The sequence below is a fragment of the Notolepis coatsorum genome (genome assembly GCF_963971535.1).
Source record: "Notolepis coatsorum genome assembly, contig: SUPER_15_unloc_1, whole genome shotgun sequence".
NCBI classification, from domain to species: Eukaryota; Metazoa; Chordata; class Actinopteri; order Aulopiformes; family Paralepididae; genus Notolepis; species Notolepis coatsorum.
The window spans coordinates 1,336,536-1,354,840 of NW_028174866.1; the positions used below are offsets into that span (position 1 = coordinate 1,336,536).

At 50.3% G+C, this 18,305-nt stretch overlaps 1 protein-coding gene across 1 annotated transcript in view; it reads left to right on the forward strand.

Annotated features, from left to right (window-relative positions):
* Positions 1 to 18,305, forward strand: part of LOC311242244 (liprin-alpha-2-like) — a gene marked incomplete at both ends in the record, with an annotated part of 92,614 nt that overhangs the window by 57,943 nt on the left and 16,366 nt on the right. Inside the window, 2 exons of the mRNA XM_084338442.1 lie at positions 13,202 to 13,366; positions 16,257 to 16,331. Coding sequence (XP_084194568.1) covers positions 13,202 to 13,366; positions 16,257 to 16,331 — 240 coding nt within the window. The remainder of the gene's footprint in view (positions 1 to 13,201; positions 13,367 to 16,256; positions 16,332 to 18,305) is intronic.

Consider the following 18,305-nt stretch of genomic DNA (forward strand, 5'->3'; position numbering starts at 1 on the left):
AGGTTAACTCTTTCACTACCACACTGCAGAAGGTTAACCATTTCACTACCACACTACATACGGTTAACTCTTTCACTACCACACTGCAGAAGGTTAACCATTTCACTACCACACTACATACGGTTAACTCTTTCACTACCACACTACAGAAGGTTAACTCTTTCACTACCACACTACAGAAGGTTAACTCTTTCACTACCACACTACAGAAGGTTAACTCTTTCACTAAACTATCATGACTTTTCCTTGGGTGTGTGTTTGCAGTGTCACAAGACAGAGTCGTTGTCAAAACAAAAGAGTCTGCACTAGAACGTGGCCAGGTGTTAATTGCACCCAGAGAGAGAGAGAGGGGCGCCATGCAGGATTACAATGCATTCTGGGTAGGGTTGTAGTTGTTTAACACTGTAAGTGTATAACGTTCAAGGCCATTTTCTCTGAATACGTTTTGTGATATCACCATGATTCATAGGAAGTAGCTTGAAAAGTATCCCACCAACATTTTCAAGTGATGGCTTATTTTGAAGGTATGAATCTGTACTTTCATAATATGTTAAAAAAAAATCTAATTTGAAGTTGCCTCAACAAGTCCCTACTATCCACGGCTAGTCACATATGTGTGCATGCTAGGGAGTGTGCGTGTGAGTTGCTACATCATGGCACTGAAAAATGAAAAAAAAGAGAGAAAAAGGACATGGCCAGCTTGTGACTCCTAGAGAGAGAGATGGGCGCCTGGGTAGAGATTAGTTATTAGCTTCGTTGTGGGGATCATTTCTGGCTGGCATCTCTCTCTCTCTTTAAGCCTTTCATTTTGAATTCTACTTGGGTAGGGTCAGGAATTCGCTGGGGATTGGTGAGTTACTTAGCTTGATATACGGTATCCAGTGGTGCCTTCTCAATGCTAGGCAGGTGATGCTACACATAGATTAGCACACAGTAGACATTACAGTAGCCTCTATACACATATTGTCCTGTTGGAGTTAAAATGATACATTGTTCACATCACCTGCATATTATGAGTAGCACGTACACACCGATACATCTCTTCTTTCTATGTGGTCTGTTGATATAGGATCAGAGAGTGTGTTATCTAGCTTAATAACAACCAGTCGTAAATTCTTGAAACTGAGTAGGTGGATCATTACACTAGATTGTTAATTAGCAGATTTTACAGTGACCTTTTAGCAAGTAGTAACCCGTTGAGGACAAGATGACACATCATTCACAATATCTGTACGGTACAGATATAACATATAAATATCAGAGTATCTCCCCTTTCTGATCGAAAAAGTGTATAGTGGTGTGCAGAGCAAACAGTATCTCGAGAATCCTTAATTTTTTCTTTTTTAAGAATGCTAGAATTGTGTGTACCACAGGTAGCCTACCCGACCTCACCCGTTGCTGCATGCACAATGTTCTTTCTGACGTAGCCCATCGCTTCACTTGCATCGATGAACTCTTTATCTTCTCCCTTATACGTGATGCGAAATCGGGCTGGAAAGAGAATGCCGTACCGGGTGTCCTCTCGGCCGCGTAGTAACTTCCTCACCTCCGTGAACGCGGCTCTGGCTTTGGCGACGCTCGTGCCATAGTCCGGGAAGATTGCAATAGTCACTCCGTTGGCCTGTAATGGAGCCTGGGCGCGCGCCCGGCTCAGCACCTCGACACAGTCCTGGTAGTAGTGAAGTTTAGCCACAATGGCGAGTGGCTTCCCGTCGGTCCTCTTCGGCCCCAGTGTTCTGTGCGAGCGGTCGACCAGCACCTCATTATCCATTTGTAGCACGTCCTTCAGTCGCTTTGGGACCGACGCTGAGGAGCTCGAGCCTTCCGTCTCACTACTACTCCTAGTATCCTTACGTTACACCTCTTCATTCTTCCTTCCATGTCCTCACACTTTCCCCTGAGACCGGCCACCTCTGTCTTTAAGTCTTTGACTGCGGTTTGTAACGTAGAGTCCAGGATAACGCCCAGGTTGCGGACCTTTGGGGAAGGGCAGATGGAGCAGCCATCTATGTCGAGGGTGAGATCCCCAACCTTCCGGAGCAGGGCCTTGGGTGCCACAACCATGAGCTCAGTTTTATTGTTGTTGAGTTTGAGAAGGTTAGATGACATCCAGGTTTTTATTTCATGAAGGCAGTTGACAAGGGAGCGTGGGGGGAGCTGGGTGGATGGTTTGGTGGAGAGGTAGAGTTGTGTGTCGTCGGCGTAGGAGTGGAAGCTGAGGCCATGGTGGCGGATGATCTGACCGAGGGGGAGCATGTAAATGGTGAACAGAATTGGGCCAAGCACAGAACCTTGGGGGACGCCTTGGTTGACTGGGGCCGGGGTGGAACTGGAATCGGTGATAAACTGTGTCCGGGTGGTGAGGTAGGATTGAAACCAGGAGAGTGCTGAGCCAGTGATGCCGAGGTTGTTGGATAGGCGGTTGAGGAGGATGGAGTGGGAGACTGTGTCGAAGGCTGCAGAAAGGTCCAGGAGGATGAGGATGCTAATGTGGCCAGAGTCAGCTGCAAGGAGGAGGTCGTTGGTGATTTTGATGAGGGCGGTCTCTGTGCTGTGTTGAGTTCTGAAGCCGGATTGAAAAGTTTCATAGAGCTCATGGTTGGACATGTATTGTTGGAGTTGGGCGGCCACTGCGCTTTCCAAGATTTTACTGAGGAAAGGAAGGTTGGAGATCGGACAGTAGTTGTTTAGCTCATCTGGGTCGAGGCCGGGCTTCTTGAGGATGGGAGTGACGGAGGCTGTTTTAGAGCAGGAGGGGACGAGACCGGATTTAAGTGATGAGTTGATAATGTTGACCATGGTGGGGCAGAGAGCAGGGAGGCAGATCTTGACCAGGGTAGTAGGCATGGGGTCGAGTAAACAAGTCTGTTCTCAGGGTTTTTAAAGTTCATAATAAAATATTTGAAGCTGTGTCCTGTGATCACTAGACTGAGGAGAAGACAACAGAGCTAGGCGTGTAGCACTACTGTAGGTTCTAAACCCCACAAGCCACAAGACACTTCAAACGAGAGGGTCACACAGCCAGATGACTCGCATGGGAATGTATCCATATTCTATTCTTAAAACTTGTGCAGAGACATGATAAGAAATAATTAAGTATTGAGAGATTGATAAAGTGAGGAGGGGGGGGGGGGGGGGGGGGTACAGTGATTGAAGAGGAGAAGAAAAAGGTGTGACTCTTTACCTTATTGTCATTCTACGAGGCAGAACTGGAGCCATTCACTCTCTGATTGATTAAACAGCAGGTGCTTAGGTGTCTGTGTGTGTGTGTGTGTGTGTGTGTGTGTGTGTGTGTGTGTGTGTGTGTGTGTGTGTGTGTGTGCATGAACGCCCATGTGTGTCTGTGACCGTGCGTGCACGTAGGCATGAAGGAGGCTTGTGATGGGGGTCTCGGTTTTCTGGCAGCCCCCGCAAGGACGATCATATCAGCCATACAGGAGAACAGATGCCCTCCTCTTACCCCCCCCCCCCCCCCCCCCCCCAAACAGCACCGTCTAGACCACTCAGTCAGCCTCTCTGCCTCAGCTCAGGGCCTTCAGGCTGTAACAGCTCCGGCAGACGAGGCTTAACTGTGAGGTCCCGCTCACTCATCGCTGACTCCGCAATGGCCGATTGTTGTCTGATGGGTTTATTATTCAAAGCCACAGTTTTACAGTTCTTATATTTTCCAACCAGTGCCTTCTTCTATTTAAAGGTAGAATCTGTACTGCAGTGTCAAACGGCGACCTCTAGACAAAAGAGCCCCGTCGCTCGGCATTGCACTTTGTTTACACATTCTGTTTCCGGTCTGACGTGTGGGTTGGAGTTGAGCGGGGCCACACCTCTATGCAGTGTGCATTCTGGTTCAATAAGTTACCAAACTCCAACCCACACATTGGATCATTGCAGTACGGTCACTGTTTTTTTTCTTTTTTATCTACTTTTTCTCCCCATTTTCAGTTTTTCTCCCGTCCCCAATTTCGTATATCGTCCAATTCTACCCTCCCCTGTTTCGAACGCTGTTAGGCCATGCCTCCCACTGGTCGGCTGCAATGTGGACGAAGCCTTGCATCACGTGTCCCCTCCGGTACTCGAGGAGGCAGCCGTCGCATCTTTTCACTGAGGACAGCGACTCCTACAGGTCGGTTGGTGCGCCTGCGCAGCAGAATCAGGAAGCGGCGGGGGCGGCGTGGGAGGGTCACGCCGCCCCCGTCGCTTCCTGATTCTGCTGCGCAGGCGCACCAACCGACCTGTAGGAGTCGCTGTCCACAACGTCCGATCCCCACCCACCAGCTTCCCACCCCTAACACTGCCAATTGTGTTAGTATGAACGGCCAGCCAAGCTGGTAGCAACGCCGAGAGCTGGGCTCGAACCCAGCATCTCCTGCACTAGTGGCGAGCGCCTTGCCCACTGCGCCACTTAGCCGCCCACAGTACGATCACTGTTTGACGGACATTACAGATCCTAGCTTTAATGCTTTGGCATGATCAGAGCGTGACACTCAGAAAGGACAGCGGGGGTCGATGTTAAACATGCACAGCGCGTTAATGACCACGTTGGTTCAGCGACGACACCGGCAGGAACTGGATTCCGCCCGCGCGGCTATCCACCACATCTGGGTTGTCCAACAGCAGCTCGGTGGGTGTCCTGGAGGCAGGGGGCATTTAGCTTACTGAAGCATAGGTGTATCCAGGTTTATTTGTATTTTTAATCCAGTGGAGTTTGTGAGTTGGAGGGACAACATTTTTTAGTGGTTCGTGTTTTCAGCCAGGCTCAAGACATTAACCAGATCACTGTCACACACAAAACATAAAGTACTAATCGACCACAGGGGAAAAAAGGTCCATAATGTACGTTATGTTTACAGTATATATATGTATATATTTTTACGTCTTGTATTTAAGTAATATATTTACGTTTTGTATCGGCACAATTCCAAAGCTAACACCGCAACCGGGAGTCAAACCAACGATGTTTGTGGTCACAGGCGAGTGCTCTCACCACTAGACTGGGGCCATGTCCAGACTAAGACGATATTGGTCGTTTTAGGCAAAGTATTTGATCGTTTGCATCGTTCTGCCAGACGGAACTGCGTTCTGCCAGATGGAACTGCGTTCTGCCAGCCTGAAGACGGTACTTTGATACCACTCTCCAGAGTGCGCAACTCTGGAGACGACTGGACACGCCCCCCCCCCCCCTTCGCGCCACCATATTTACAAGCGATACGTCTTCTCCTGAACCGATGACGCGTTGGCCCACCTCTCCCTTACCCCCGCATGCGCAAACTCTCCAACCACCGTCAACAACAGATTGACATCTCCCTTAACAGTGTTACAGAACTTAATCTGTCTTTTTTTCTTTTTCTTTTTTTTACTTTTTTTTTTAGCGTTTATCGCTTTTCTGGTCAAGCATGACCGACAGATATAGGTTCAAACGGGATATAGATCAGGGGAAGACATTCTGGGAAATGACGGTGGGTCCGGGAATCGAACTCGAGTTCCCCAGATCCGTGACGCAGCACGGTTTTCCCCGACGCAGAAATAGCGCCGAGATATGCGGTGAGCTACTGGAGCTCCCTCTTGATCGGGCTTTTACAGCTATGTACTTTTTCTGAAAACCCAAGTAGTAGCCAAGTATACTGTTCCATAGCATACCCCTTCAGTTGATCATGACAAATCCTCTCTTACCTTGACGATTAAAAAGCCTCCATAATTTAGTAAATAGTATTCCCATGGCATGGTGCTGGGCTGTAGCCAGCTAGCGTTGATGCTCTCCAATGCTAACAACATTAGCTAAATAGCTTACCAACTGAGGTAAACGTTAAATACAGACAACGTTTGCTACAATTACAGTGGTATCCTGAGGTAACGTTAAATACAGACAACGTTTGCTAGTCGAAAGGACTGGACACACACACGGACAAGTTAAACATCAATCAATTAATTTATTACAACACAGGTAGTTTGAGCTGCCTCCGACCGCACCACAGGGCTATTATATTATATACGGCTTTGAGCTCTCTCTCTCTCCTGCCGATTAAAATCCACAGCTCTTCCTCCTCCTCATCACCGGCTGCCTGTGAAGTTGCACTGGCGCCGCAGTGTGTGTGTGTGTCACTCCGTTGAAAACTATAGCGTCGGCTCAAAACAAAAGCACAAAACCGGACACACAAGTTATCGAAAACAACGATCGACAACACCTCCGGTCGGTTTTTAAAATAAAAGAGCGGAAAAACAGGAAAGACATTTATTTTGTAAATGTGTGGCACGCTTATTATCTTGAGACGCTTTCCTTTTTTTACGGAAACCTTAAACCAAAACCAAAACTACCAAAATCGTCTTAGTCTGGACATGGCCTAAGCCACCAGCTACTATGATGATGGTTTGTTTGAATGCTTAACGGTTATGGTTAAGATAGAAAGTTAGGATTATGGTTAAGGTTATGGTTAGTTTAATGTAACAGTGTGGTTAGGGTGGGGGTGAGGTGGGGGCGAGGCTGCGAGTGCCCTGGGTTTGTTTCCCAGGACGAGTGGAGCTCAGGTGTTTTCAAACATTAAAAGTGAAACATCTTTGCATATGTACTTATTTGTAATACGTGGTAGGCCTACACATTATACATTTTTGTAAATACATCAATATATTACTTACTATAACATAACGTACAATATGTACTAGGGATGCTCGCTATTGTCTTTTTTACCAATACCGATATTCCGATATTGTCCAACTCTTAATTTCCGATACCGATATCAACCGATATCAACCGATACCGATATATGCAGGGTTTCCCCACCAAAAAAACTGAATAATTTCAGGCAACTAATAATTTTACTAGATGCAATATTGTTATTGTTTTATTTTTATTTTTTTACCGATACCGATATTTTCCGATATCACATTTTACTGCTGATATCGGCCGATAATATCGGCCATCCCTAATATGTACCTTTTTCCTGAGGTCGATTAGTCGTTTCTTTTTACATATTTTATGGCTGTTCTGAGTTACTCGATCCTACTAATGGTTAACTCTCATCTCTCATGGAGGAAGCGTTGAGATCTGCGGTCAGGGAGTTTCCTGTCTCCAGGCTAGCGTTAGCATCGCACTGTGAGAACCACTGTGGTATCTTCAGGCTCCAGTGGTGATGACTATATCCAGACCTGAAGACAAAACAACAACAAGAGGAAACCACTCGGTCTCCGTCATGGACACTGGACACGACCTGTACAAGGAACATCGATGAGTTGTTACTTGAATTACTTTTAGCTCAGCAGCCTGTGTGGCCTTATTATTTCTTCCAATTACCCATGACTGTTTACTCCCAGTGGACTTACCATATTATCCCTCTTTGCTCTGCACAAGCTCGCCCTCTCCTCCCTGTCCTTGGGATATCTTGCTCCTGGTAATTGATTCGACATGCTTCCTATAGCAATCCTTTGCGGAGGCAAATTAGCTATAGTCTCTTTTGCGAGCGTTCCATAGGGTATCAATTTGTATCTGACTAGCTGTGGTGTTGAGTTCAAATAGATTTGTCCATCGCTCAAACCTTTACACTGACAATACCTTACCGTATACAATAATGTTTCCCTAAAACACGTTTTTGAAAATTAAATCATGGTGCACGGTTCAAACAAATTTTGCCCACAGTTGGCAGCTAATTTAGCAAGAAGTGAGAAGTCATGGTAAGTGTCGGTGATGGTACATACAGTGTGTAGCTGCTGAAATGAGCCTGGCGACTGCATTCAATACTCAATGCAATGTTTCATGAAGAGGCACATGGTTTGTTTTTAACGCCATAGAAGAATTAGTTGCATTGTGACTTGTTTTTTTGGCCTTTTCAACTTGTCTCCCATCCCCCAATTCCCATCCTGGTTGTTGTGCTGCATTACTGTCGGTCTGGGGAGGGTGTAGACGACCACATGCTGCCCTACTGTCGGTCTGGGGAGGGTGTAGACTACCACATGCTGCCCTACTGTCGGTCTGGGGAGGGTGTAGACGACCACATGCTGCCCTACTGTCGGTCTGGGGAGGGTGTAGACTACCACATGCTGCCTTACTGTTGGTCTGGGGAGGGTGTAGACTACCACATGCTGCCCTACTGTCAGTCTGGGGAGGGTGTAGACTACCACATGCTGCCCTACTGTCGGTCTGGGGAGGGTGTAGACTACCACATGCTGCCCTACTGTCAGTCTGGGGAGGGTGTAGACTACCACATGCTGTCCTACTGTCGGTCTGGGGAGGGTGTAGACTACCACATGCTGCCCTACTGTCTGTCTGGGGAGGGTGTAGACTACCACATGCTGACCTACTGTCGGTCTGGGGAGGGTGTAGACTACCACATGCTGCCCTACTGTCTGTCTGGGGAGGGTGTAGACTACCACATGCTGACCTACTGTCGGTCTGGGGAGGGTGTAGACTACCACATGCTGCCCCACTGTCGGTCTGGGGAGGGTGTAGACTACCACACGCTGCCCTACTTTCGGTCTGGGGAGGGTGTAGACTACCACATGCTGCCCTACTGTCGGTCTGGGGAGGGTGTAGACTACCACACGCTGCCCTACTGTCGGTCTGATGAGGGTGTAGACTACCACATGCTGCCCCACTGTCGGTCTGGGGAGGGTGTAGACTACCACACGCTGCCCTACTGTCGGTCTGGGGAGGGTGTAGACTACCACACGCTGCCCTACTGTCAGTCTGGGGAGGGTGTAGACTACCACATGCTGCCCTACTGTCTGTCTGGGGAGGGTGTAGACTACCACATGCTGCCCTACTGTCGGTCTGGGGAGGGTGTAGACTACCACATGCTGCCCTACTGTCGGTCTGATGAGGGTGTAGACTACCACATGCTGCCCCACTGTCGGTCTGGGGAGGGTGTAGACTACCACACGCTGCCCTACTGTCGGTCTGGGGAGGGTGTAGACTACCACATGCTGCCCTACTGTCAGTCTGGGGAGGGTGTAGACTACCACATGCTGCCCCACTGTCGGTCTGGGGAGGGTGTAGACTACCACACGCTGCCCTACTGTCGGTCTGGGGAGGGTGTAGACTACCACATGCTGACCTACTGTCGGTCTGGGGAGGGTGTAGACTACCACATGCTGACCTACTGTCGGTCTGGGGAGGGTGTAGACTACCACACGCTGCCCTACTGTCGGTCTGATGAGGGTGTAGACTACCACATGCTGCCCCACTGTCGGTCTGGGGAGGGTGTAGACTACCACACGCTGCCCTACTGTCGGTCTGGGGAGGGTGTAGACTACCACATGCTGCCCTACTGTCGGTCTGGGGAGGGTGTAGACTACCACATGCTGTCCTACTGTCGGTCTGGGGAGGGTGTAGACTACCACATGCTGCCCTACTGTCTGTCTGGGGAGGGTGTAGACTACCACATGCTGACCTACTGTCGGTCTGGGGAGGGTGTAGACTACCACATGCTGCCCTACTGTCTGTCTGGGGAGGGTGTAGACTACCACATGCTGACCTACTGTCGGTCTGGGGAGGGTGTAGACTACCACATGCTGCCCCACTGTCGGTCTGGGGAGGGTGTAGACTACCACACGCTGCCCTACTTTCGGTCTGGGGAGGGTGTAGACTACCACACGCTGCCCTACTGTCGGTCTGGGGAGGGTGTAGACTACCACACGCTGCCCTACTGTCGGTCTGATGAGGGTGTAGACTACCACATGCTGCCCCACTGTCGGTCTGGGGAGGGTGTAGACTACCACACGCTGCCCTACTGTCGGTCTGGGGGGGGTGTAGACTACCACACGCTGCCCTACTGTCGGTCTGGGGAGGGTGTAGACTACCACATGCTGCCCTACTGTCTGTCTGGGGAGGGTGTAGACTACCACATGCTGCCCTACTGTCGGTCTGGGGAGGGTGTAGACTACCACATGCTGCCCTACTGTCAGTCTGGGGAGGGTGTAGACTACCACATGCTGCCCCACTGTCGGTCTGGGGAGGGTGTAGACTACCACACGCTGCCCTACTGTCGGTCTGGGGAGGGTGTAGACTACTACACGCTGCCCTACTGTCGGTCTGATGAGGGTGTAGACTACCACATGCTGCCCCACTGTCGGTCTGGGGAGGGTGTAGACTACCACACGCTGCCCTACTGTCGGTCTGGGGAGGGTGTAGACTACCACATGCTGACCTACTGTCGGTCTGGGGAGGGTGTAGACTACCACATGCTGACCTACTGTCGGTCTGGGGAGGGTGTATACTACCACACGCTGCCCTACTGTCGGTCTGATGAGGGTGTAGACTACCACATGCTGCCCCACTGTCGGTCTGGGGAGGGTGTAGACTACCACACGCTGCCCTACTGTCGGTCTGGGGAGGGTGTAGACTACCACATGCTGCCCTACTGTCGGTCTGGGGAGGGTGTAGACTACCACATGCTGCCCTACTGTCAGTCTGGGGAGGGTGTAGACTACCACACACTGCCCTACTGTCAGTCTGGGGAGGGTGTAGACTACCACATGCTGCCCTACTGTCGGTCTGGGGAGGGTGTAGACTACCACATGCTGCCCTACTGTCGGTCTGGGGATGGTGTAGACTACCACACGCTGCCCTACTGTTGGTCTGGGGAGGGTGTAGACTACCACATGCTGCCCTACTGTCAGTCTGGGGAGGGTGTAGACTACCACATGCTGCCATACTGTCAGTCTGGGGAGGGTGTAGACTACCACATGCTGCCCTACTGTCAGTCTGGGGAGGGTGTAGACTACCACATGCTGCCCTACTGTCAGTCTGGGGAGGGTGTAGACGACCACATGCTGCCCTACTGTCTGTCTGGGGAGGGTGTAGACTACCACATGCTGCCCTACTGTCAATCTGGGGAGGTTGTAGACTACCACATGCTGCCCTACTGTCAGTCTGGGGAGGGTGTAGACTACCACATGCTGCCCTACTGTCAATCTGGGGAGGTTGTAGACTACCACATGCTGCCCTACTGTCTGTCTGTGGAGGGTGTAGAGACTATCACATGCTGCCCTACTGTCGGTCTGGGGAGGGTGTAGACTACCACGTGCTGCCCTACTGTCGGTCTGGGGAGGGTGTAGACTACCATACGCTGCCCTACTGTCGGTCTGGGGAGGGTGTAGACTACCACATGCTGACCTACTGTCGGTCTGGGGAGGGTGTAGACTACCACATGCTGCCCTACTGTCAATCTGGGGAGGGTGTAGACTACCACATGCTGCCCTACTGTCTGTCTGGGGAGGGTGTAGACTACCACATGCTGACCTACTGTCGGTCTGGGGAGGGTGTAGACTACCACATGCTGCCCCACTGTCGGTCTGGGGAGGGTGTAGACTACCACACGCTGCCTCACTTTCGGTATGGGGAGGGTGTAGACTACCACACGCTGCCCTACTGTCGGTCTGGGGAGGGTGTAGACTACCACACGCTGCCCTACTGTCGGTCTGATGAGGGTGTAGACTACCACATGCTGCCCCACTGTCGGTCTGGGGAGGGTGTAGACTACCACACGCTGCCCTACTGTCGGTCTGGGGAGGGTGTAGACTACCACACGCTGCCCTACTGTCAGTCTGGGGAGGGTGTAGACTACCACATGCTGCCCTACTGTCTGTCTGGGGAGGGTGTAGACTACCACATGCTGCCCTACTGTCGGTCTGGGGAGGGTGTAGACTACCACATGCTGCCCTACTGTCAGTCTGGGGAGGGTGTAGACTACCACATGCTGCCCCACTGTCGGTCTGGGGAGGGTGTAGACTACCACACGCTGCCCTACTGTCGGTCTGGGGAGGGTGTAGACTACCACACGCTGCCCTACTGTCGGTCTGATGAGGGTGTAGACTACCACATGCTGCCCCACTGTCGGTCTGGGGAGGGTGTAGACTACCACACGCTGCCCTACTGTCGGTCTGGGGAGGGTGTAGACTACCACATGCTGACCTACTGTCGGTCTGGGGAGGGTGTAGACTACCACATGCTGACCTACTGTCGGTCTGGGGAGGGTGTAGACTACCACACGCTGCCCTACTGTCGGTCTGATGAGGGTGTAGACTACCACATGCTGCCCCACTGTCGGTCTGGGGAGGGTGTAGACTACCACACGCTGCCCTACTGTCGGTCTGGGGAGGGTGTAGACTACCACATGCTGCCCTACTGTCGGTCTGGGGAGGGTGTAGACTACCACATGCTGCCCTACTGTCAGTCTGGGGAGGGTGTAGACTACCACACACTGCCCTACTGTCAGTCTGGGGAGGGTGTAGACTACCACATGCTGCCCTACTGTCGGTCTGGGGAGGGTGTAGACTACCACATGCTGCCCTACTGTCGGTCTGGGGATGGTGTAGACTACCACACGCTGCCCTACTGTTGGTCTGGGGAGGGTGTAGACTACCACATGCTGCCCTACTGTCAGTATGGGGAGGGTGTAGACTACCACATGCTGCCCTACTGTCAGTCTGGGGAGGGTGTAGACTACCACATGCTGCCCTACTGTCAGTCTGGGGAGGGTGTAGACTACCACATGCTGCCCTACTGTCAGTCTGGGGAGGGTGTAGACGACCACATGCTGCCCTACTGTCTGTCTGGGGAGGGTGTAGACTACCACATGCTGCCCTACTCTCAATCTGGGGAGGTTGTAGACTACCACATGCTGCCCTACTGTCAGTCTGGGGAGGGTGTAGACTACCACATGCTGCCCTACTGTCTGTCTGTGGAGGGTGTAGAGACTATCACATGCTGCCCTACTGTCGGTCTGGGGAGGGTGTAGACTACCACGTGCTGCCCTACTGTCGGTCTGGGGATGAGTGTAGACTACCACACGCGTCCTCCGATACATGTGGAGTCGCCAGCCACTTATTTTAACCTGACAGCGAGGAGTTTCACTAGGAGAGTGAACTAGTGAACCTAGGAGAACTAGGTGCACGCTATCTATCTCCCCCAGATCCCCTCCCTGCTGAACAGGTGCCCCGACCGACCAGTAGGAGTCGCTATTGCAATGACCAGGACCATAATACCGCACTGGCTTCCCATCGGCGAACAGAACACTGCCAATTGTTCTGACCCAGCCGGAGGCACCGCTTGGGTGAACCCGGGTCGGTGGTAGGCGAGTGCTGACTCCTCGACACTACCCAGCAGCCCCTGGTGTACTGTAACGTTGATGACATTGATGATGATGATGATGATGATGATGATGATGATGATGATGATGATGACGTTGATGTCTCTCTGCTCTCTCTCTCTCCGCAGCTCCTCTTGGAACATCTGGAGTGCCTGGTGTCGAGACACGAGCGCTCGCTCCGCATGACGGTGGTGAAGCGCCAGGCCCAGTCTCCGTCGGGGGTGTCCAGCGAGGTCGAGGTCCTCAAGGCGCTCAAGTCTCTGTTCGAACACCACAAAGCGCTGGACGAGAAGGTGAGAACTGTCCGCTGTTAACACTTTCAGTGCCAGCCGCCATTATCCACATCCCCCTTCTCACGGTGTCGCGCTAAAAGACAGTCACTTTTTCACTGTGCGTCACGATGTTTGCCGAGCTATATCTATATTCTATATTATATGGCTATGGAGACAATACTATGGACATTTGACTTTGTCACTATCTCCCGTCCAACATGCAAAAAAGAGTAATTTTTTTTATTTATACGTTTGCGTGTTATCCCGTGGTGAATGTTGTATAGTTTCAGAGTGATCCGGGCTAATTCCTGAAAAGCTGAGTTATAGGGCGCTATGTGAATTTTGCTAAAGTCGTTGGCGTTTCTCGCCTGGACACGCTACTATTTCCAAATCAAATGTATATAATAGGTATTATGTTTCATCATGAATGCATCAAAGGGGGGGGGGGGGGGTCGTTTTTTGATGCTCTGATCGCCAGTAACGGCATTCGTTTTGAACACCACACACGCTGACCGGCTGGATCGATATGAAATCATTGTAGGATCAAGGTGGAATTGACGTCAGATAGTCCTTACCTTTGATCGGGGTTATTCCAAAAAGAATATTCCAATTGCCTGATCGCGATTTCCAATATTGATGTCCATCTGGTCCCGGACATAATTTGGCACAACTTATGGATTGAGTGTGCTAGACGCGTTTCAAGTTGCTTGGGTGAAGCGTTAGACTTGCCTGGACCAAAATTCTCTGCCCGGGCGACATTAGATGTGACACACAGTCTGGAACAGGGTTTTAAAGGGTGAGCAATACTGCCACCTAGCAGGATCTGACCGGTACTGCACTCTCGGGGTCTCAGTATGGCTTTCAGCGGTAACATATAGGTCCGTGAGTGTAATATTGATATTAAACTTCGAATAAAAGAAAAAACGATCTAAAAACTTACTACTACGTTTTTGGCACCCAAAGGTTGGCGAGCAAACACGTAATATTACGTGATTTGCCGTGAATGAGTTAAGATGTAATATACCCCAGTTAAAGGGGAATGCCACCCATTTTGATAATTCACATGTGTCATGCACATGTCCTAATAAACTAACCTACACTGTAGCACTCAACACTTTGATGAACATTGTTACTCAGCTGATAGAGTTGTGCCCTTCCTGACAACTTGTCGTACAGAACTTGTAAGTCGCTTTGGATAAAAGCGTTTCAGCTAAATGACTAAATGTTTATGTTCATCCTGTGTGGCATTAAAATGTGTGGCATTTGCCTTGTGAAAGTTGCAGACAACTTGGCAAGATGCAAATTGAAATTGACTTATTTTCTCAGTAAGTGCATATAGTCAACATTATAGATAAGAAAAATAGATCACTAGTCAATTGCTTTATTTCACTATGACCTCACTATGTGAACAGAACAGAAGTCATTGTCGCATGGCATGGGGACCAACGCCACTCACAACAACAGCTGTGTTGAAATGTACCTATCTTAGACCCCGCCCTCTTTTCTTCATGCTCCAATCACAAAAGATAAAACACATTGTTAGGTAAATTATCGTTGTTAAATCATGAATTTACAACGTTTGCGGACATCAGATCTAAGCCTTCTCTTTTTATCATACCAAACATGCCGTTGCAATAACAAAAATGAGAATACATCCCAGTGTTTGGCGAGCTAACCGCCCCGCCCTCCGTGAGAGGTTCTGTCTAACGGATCTCCAGTCGACGACGCACACGGTACCCAGGTGACGGCGGCACGGACGGCAACATTGTTTTTTTGGCCCGGGCTCGTTCTCGTCTCGCCGCCCCAACCGGGCCCCTCCTCCCCTGCGCCCCTTTTCCCCCCGCCTATTGATTTACGACCTAAGCCCCATGTGTGATATCACCGCCAGCCACCGCCGTAATCCCTTCAGCCCCGTCCACCGAGAGCCGCCATCATTTATAAAACATCTCCAGTGGCACGATGCCGCCGGAGGGAAATAAAGGCCTGTGTGATTCATGAGACGCTCCGGCTCCTGTGCCCCGCGCGGCCGGCAGTCAGAGGGGGGGAGGGGGAGGTCCTCAGGGGGGGGGGGGGGGGGGGGGGGTCGCTGCTGGCCGGCCTGTAATCCAGGATCAGCCTCCTCTGAGATCTAACGTCCTGCATCGGGCCGTGGTGGTGGCCGCGGACGGTAATTGCTCCATCAGTGGCCGTGACAAACACATGAACGTGGGCGGAAGTGGAGGAGGCTATAAATTCCCTGAATCCGCTTGATGCAGAGGAAGGAAGAGGGGAGGAGACGGCGAGGAGTGCGACCTCCTGACCCCCCACGCCCGGCGCTTTAACAAAGCGCTCCCTGTACCCCTTTGGCGCGGGTAGGCTTAGCCCCGGTTTAGAAGCCGAGACAGTGTTATTGGAGGGCTGAGAGGGGAGAGATGAGAGCTGGCTCCTCCCCATCGGCTCCTCCCCCTCGGCTCCTCCCCCTCGGCTCTTCCCCCTCGGCTCTTCCCCCTCGGATCATTCCCCCTGGCTCCTCCCCCCCGGCTCCTCCCCCTGGCTCCTTCCCCCCGGTTCCTCCCCCTCGGCTCCTCCCCCTCTGATCTTCCCCCTCTGTCTCCTTCCCCCCGGCTCCTCCCCCTCGGTTCCTTCCCTCCGGCTCCTCCCCCTCGGCTCCTCCCCCTTTGCTCCTCCCCCTCGGTCTCCTTCCCCCCCGGCTCCTCCCCCTCGGCTCCTCCCCCCATGGCTCCTCCCCCTCTGCCTCCTTCCCCCCGGCTCCTCCCTATCGGCTCCTCCCCCTCGGCTCCTCCCCCTCAGCTCAGTGTTAGGGAGGCTGTTTCGGCACGTTAACCCCGCGGGCTCTGGTTCCCACGTGGTCCGGTCCCGGAGTGATACGGTGTTCTGTCACTGACTCTGGGTCCTCTGGTTTGGTCTGCAGGTGAGAGAGAGACTGCGGGTGTCGCTGGAGAGGGTCTCTGCCTTGGAGGAGGAGCTCACAGCAGCCAATCAGGAGGTAGGAAGCCGTCGTTTTATGGTTCTCTTTCTTGTGTGTCTCTCTTCTCGATGGATGGATGGATGGATGGATGGACTTAACCGAGACAGATGATCGGGCCGAATAATATGTGTATAATAATAATAATATGTGTTCACTGTACGACAGGTGAGGTTGAGAACGAGGATCACTTTCTCCTACGCTGTGAAAAAAAGTTATTCGTTATAAAATGCACAGAAAGAATCCCAAACTTTTGTGTATTAACCCTTTCACTGCCACACGACAAAAGGTTAGCCCTTTACTATCACACAACCGACGGCGATGCTCCATCATTAGCATCATTAGCTCCGCAAATGCGTTGTGTGATAGTAAAGGGCTAACCTTCTGTATTGTCACAGTGAAAGGGTTAACCTGCTGTCGTGTGGCAGTGAAAGGGACAGTGCTGTGACTTAATGCCAAATATTGTTCTATTCATGTACATATTGTACTGTGATTATATTATACGTACTGTATTATACTGCACATTTTCAGTCGGAGTCAACATTTCTATGTATTATCATTATTATTTATTTATTTATTTTTGTTTTATAAAAAAAAAACATGAAATATTATGTTTTGACGTGATCATTTGTTGTAATATGGTGTAAACTGCTTTGGCAACAACACTGTTAATTATTTGACATTCTTGCCAATTAAGCACCTTTGAATTTTGAATTTGAATCTAATAGCGTACAGCAGCTGTCTGATACAGTGGGACATAATGACACCCAGAGAGCGTTCATCCTGAGACAGAGAAGCACTCCCCCCGGCGTCATTACGCTCGCCGTCACAGGGAACACGCAACACGGAACATGCAACACGGAACATGCAACACGCAACGAGGCCAGGACACATGATAATCAGCTGTAATCTCACTAATGCTGAAACGATATGTCATTTGGAAGAATCGATCAATCGGGACCAAATTATCGATAAATACCGTAATTGTTTTTGTATAATTTGTATTTTCTTAATTTTTTTTATTTATTTATTTAAACAACAAATGTATGTTTATTTTTGCAGCAATTCTTCGTTGTTGCAGCCATCTTTAGTGTTACAGATTTCCCCATTCAAAACTACCAGTGATCCTTCTCATGTTATAGTCTGGTCTCTGGATGTGATGCAGGAGTGCGCTGCATGTCGAATGCACAGCGCAGAGTTGCAATTCAACTCAATATACATGAAATGGGAATGTTTTTTTTTTCTTTTTTACTTTGACCAGACAGCTGGTTCTTTTAGCGTTTATCGCTTTTTCTGGTCAAGCATGACCGACAGAAACAGGTTGAATGGGGTATAGATCGGGGGAAGACACTCTGAGAAAATACGGCGAGTCCGGGAGTCGAACTTGTGTACCCCAGATCCATGACGCGCACGGTTGTCCCCAACGCCGAAATAGCGCCGAGATACGCGGTGAGCTACTGGAGCTCCCCTGAAATGGGAATGTTTTAACTAAAACATGCCACAAGACCATGGCCCTCATTCATCAACGTGTTCTACGCACAGATCTGTGCTTACCCTGTGCGTACGATCATTTCTAAGCAAAGAGTGGGATTCATCAATTTCGATTTGAACTTGACTCCGTGCTTACATCTACGCACAGGTCAGAGCACACTTACCTGGCGCCCAGTGGTAGAATATATTATTACAACAAGGAAATGAGCTTCTGTGCATAATAACACTGACATGTTCTGTACGAACCGTAGTTCATTATAGTTCATTGTAAAATAGCAACAGTAGTGTAATTATGGTCAAAACCCTATAAATAGCATTTGGAATAATAGATCTTTCTCTCAGAATGAATGCAGCATGGTTTATATAGCGTTATCGGAATATACGGGGTGTAGGCTACTGACTGACTGCGCTCCGCGTAGCTTGATTGATTGATTGATTGAAAAGTTTATTAACAGATTGCAGAATGGGTACAGTACAGTACAGCTCAGTACATACAATTGTTAA